The sequence below is a fragment of the Vollenhovia emeryi genome, unplaced genomic scaffold (genome assembly GCF_000949405.1).
Source record: "Vollenhovia emeryi isolate VEMERY1.0 unplaced genomic scaffold, V.emery_V1.0 DF942082.1, whole genome shotgun sequence".
In the NCBI taxonomy this organism is placed as follows: domain Eukaryota; kingdom Metazoa; phylum Arthropoda; class Insecta; order Hymenoptera; family Formicidae; genus Vollenhovia; species Vollenhovia emeryi.
Genome location: NW_011964284.1, coordinates 1 through 2,779, shown reverse-complemented (window position 1 = coordinate 2,779; position 2,779 = coordinate 1). Strand labels below are relative to the sequence as shown.

The 2,779-nt window shown below is 32.0% G+C and overlaps 1 protein-coding gene across 1 annotated transcript; it reads left to right on the top strand.

Annotated features, from left to right (window-relative positions):
* Positions 1-220: 220 nt before the first annotated feature.
* On the top strand, positions 221-1,330 carry LOC105570234. Its single transcript, XM_012027298.1, has 2 exons — positions 221-548; positions 652-1,330. Exons 1-2 carry the CDS (start codon positions 351-353, stop codon positions 883-885), a joined length of 432 nt encoding a protein of 143 aa, XP_011882688.1. The 5' UTR covers positions 221-350; the 3' UTR covers positions 886-1,330.
* The last annotated feature ends 1,449 nt before the right edge of the window (positions 1,331-2,779 follow it).

Genomic DNA, 2,779 nt, shown 5'->3' with positions numbered 1-2,779 from the left:
TAAAAATAGTTTTTTTGTTTACAAGTACATTCAAGTTTCTCATATAAGTTTTAAAATTCTTTCAGGGATCATTTAAAAAAATGTTGAGCAATTGCATCAAAAACAGGCGAGCATTTTTAAAAAGAAAGCTTCTATCAGATGGATCTCGTGCAACCAAGGTGCAAAGGACAACTGTACAGATGTGTACTCTGTCTTCTTCATCTGTGGAATCACCCAGGTATAATGTATTTTATTATACATGTAGTTTAAAAGATCTTCTCTTACAGCAAAACTATATATTTTCATAATCTTGTGAAATTATAATATAATACATTATACCTGAGTGATGTAATGTTTACAGTACATCTGATATGGCTGAGGATACAGACTTACATGTACTGATGTCAAAATTAAAAGAAACCAAACCCTGTGCATCAAATTTGCAACACATGAAAATGTTGATGTCAAAAACAAAGAAAATGCGCAGAGATTTGATTATGAATATGGAGACTCATGCTCGGTGCTTTAGCATTTTGGAGCAATTCCCTTATTTGAAGTCCTCTGAATTAGTATGTGAAAACTGAGAGTACATGTAGCCTTTTCAGCACATTTCATTCGCTTAAAGCAAGTAATAGGATGTTTCCTTTCGGCTTAACTTTTATTTTATTTCAGCTGCTACATGATTTTGATCTACTTGGGATCTGGAAAAGCAATGCTGTCCAGAATTTTGATATTCTGTTAGAGAAACTTAGAAAATTTTTCAAGGTGGAGAATGCAACTACCGAATCAGAAAAACTTTCCTTATTAATGGAAGCTGAGAAAGCACTGATTCCTAACAAGGCTTTGAGCTCATGCAAAGTTATTGCCACACGTAAGGTATGTAAAATTTGTTATGTTGTACATTGAATAAAATCTAAGATTAATTTCGAACCCTAAGTATGTGGTAACATTGCTATATCTTTGTTTCAGATTTACGAGTCATATGACATCCTCAACACTGAGGAAAACGAATCTCCACGCCTAGTCATTTTCTTAGATGGCTCCAGAGTGTCTCAAGCATTTATTGTTGCAGACAAAGAAGTGGAATTTGTTATAGACAATCCAACTGTTATTTCATGTATTCATTCTCTCATAGGCATGTACTATGTGTGTGACATAATGTATCCTAAGCCGTACTCTAATTTTTTCCATTTGATTGATTTTGAAGTTATAGGTATTCCTAAACCTAAAATTCTTCCAACTAAATTTTGCACTTATTAAGAAACTTAACTCAATTTAAATCAGTTCTGCTTTTTTATTTTCAAATATCTGACACTTTTAAGTATAATTTTCTATATTGTCATTGCAACGTATTATGTATTTCAAAATATTATCAAATATCTAACAATAAGATTTAATTTCTTTGATTTTCTAAAAAACATGATTTTGACGTGATATATCATATGGACTGCGGTCCACTTGATGTTATAGATGCTTCGAAGCGCTATTGTTTCCTTTTAATAAAGAAAGGAAAAGAACGCTTTGGCGCATTTATAGCGTCAAATGGACCGCAGCCATAATATCTAAAATTTAACTTGTTTTGTTTTGTTTTATAACTGACTTTTAACAAATTCTAAGACAGTTTACATTTTATAAAGTACTTTATAGCACTTCGTGTATTGCAATATAAAATATATTAAATGTAAATGATTATTTATCTTACTAATAACTTTAATAAACACTTATAATGTTATCATACATTTTATTATGTACTTTACTCGGAATTCAAGTATGTTACTTTTATAAACATATTCACTGTTAGAAGCAGTGTGAATATTACACACTTTATCGCATGGAGGTGTATAACTTATTTAGGTGTGTGATTTTCAAGGTGCCTATAAATGTGTAAAAAAGATTGCACTACATTGCAAATCCAAGTGTTTTACTATTACACAAATTTGTGTAATTTGGTGAAGGTATTTTTATTCTTGCTGCTTAAAATCGCATCATATAATGTAATTTATAGTTGTTTTAAACGGCATGAAACGTGTAAAAAGTGCTTTCACCAAATTACATATGTGTATAATAGTAAAACACTTGGATTTGCAATGTAGTGCAATCTTTTTTACACATTTATAGGCACCTTGAAAATCACACACCTAAATAAGTTATACACCTCCATTTGTGTGGAAAGTCACGCACGCCAATAAAATCAAACATCCATTCGTGCATGAAAAAGTCACACACTTACAGACGTCTTGAAACGGCGGACACACATCACATGCGATAAAGTGTGTAATATTCACACACTGCTTCTAACAGTGTAAGCTCCTTGGTTTTCGAGTAAACTCTATTGGAAAACAACCAGTGATATCACACAACATATTATTAATTTGAAACACAATTGCATCTGGCAATGTACACTGAGAACGGATACTTATAAGAAAATGGAGCATTCTTTTCACAACACCCAGATATACAAGATGAAGTGCATCAAGACGAAATTGAGAAACCATGCCAATTCCAATATCTTCTAATATTGAGTTACCGACATGGTGGTAAGGATTTTCTCTATTACGGAAAGATTCACCTGTACGACGTGGACAATTTTGCTCAAAAAAACACATTCTATGTCTATAATATGTACCTTTCACAGTACATTTTTCACATGCATAGTAACCACCATGCGCAACACATTGCTTCACAAACGAGCGAGCTTCAGCATCAAGCACAAAATTGTTAATTTTAAATTGATATATAGTACCATCATTCCATTCAAAACCGTTTTCTTGTAAATTCACTACTTCAGTGACAAACTCTT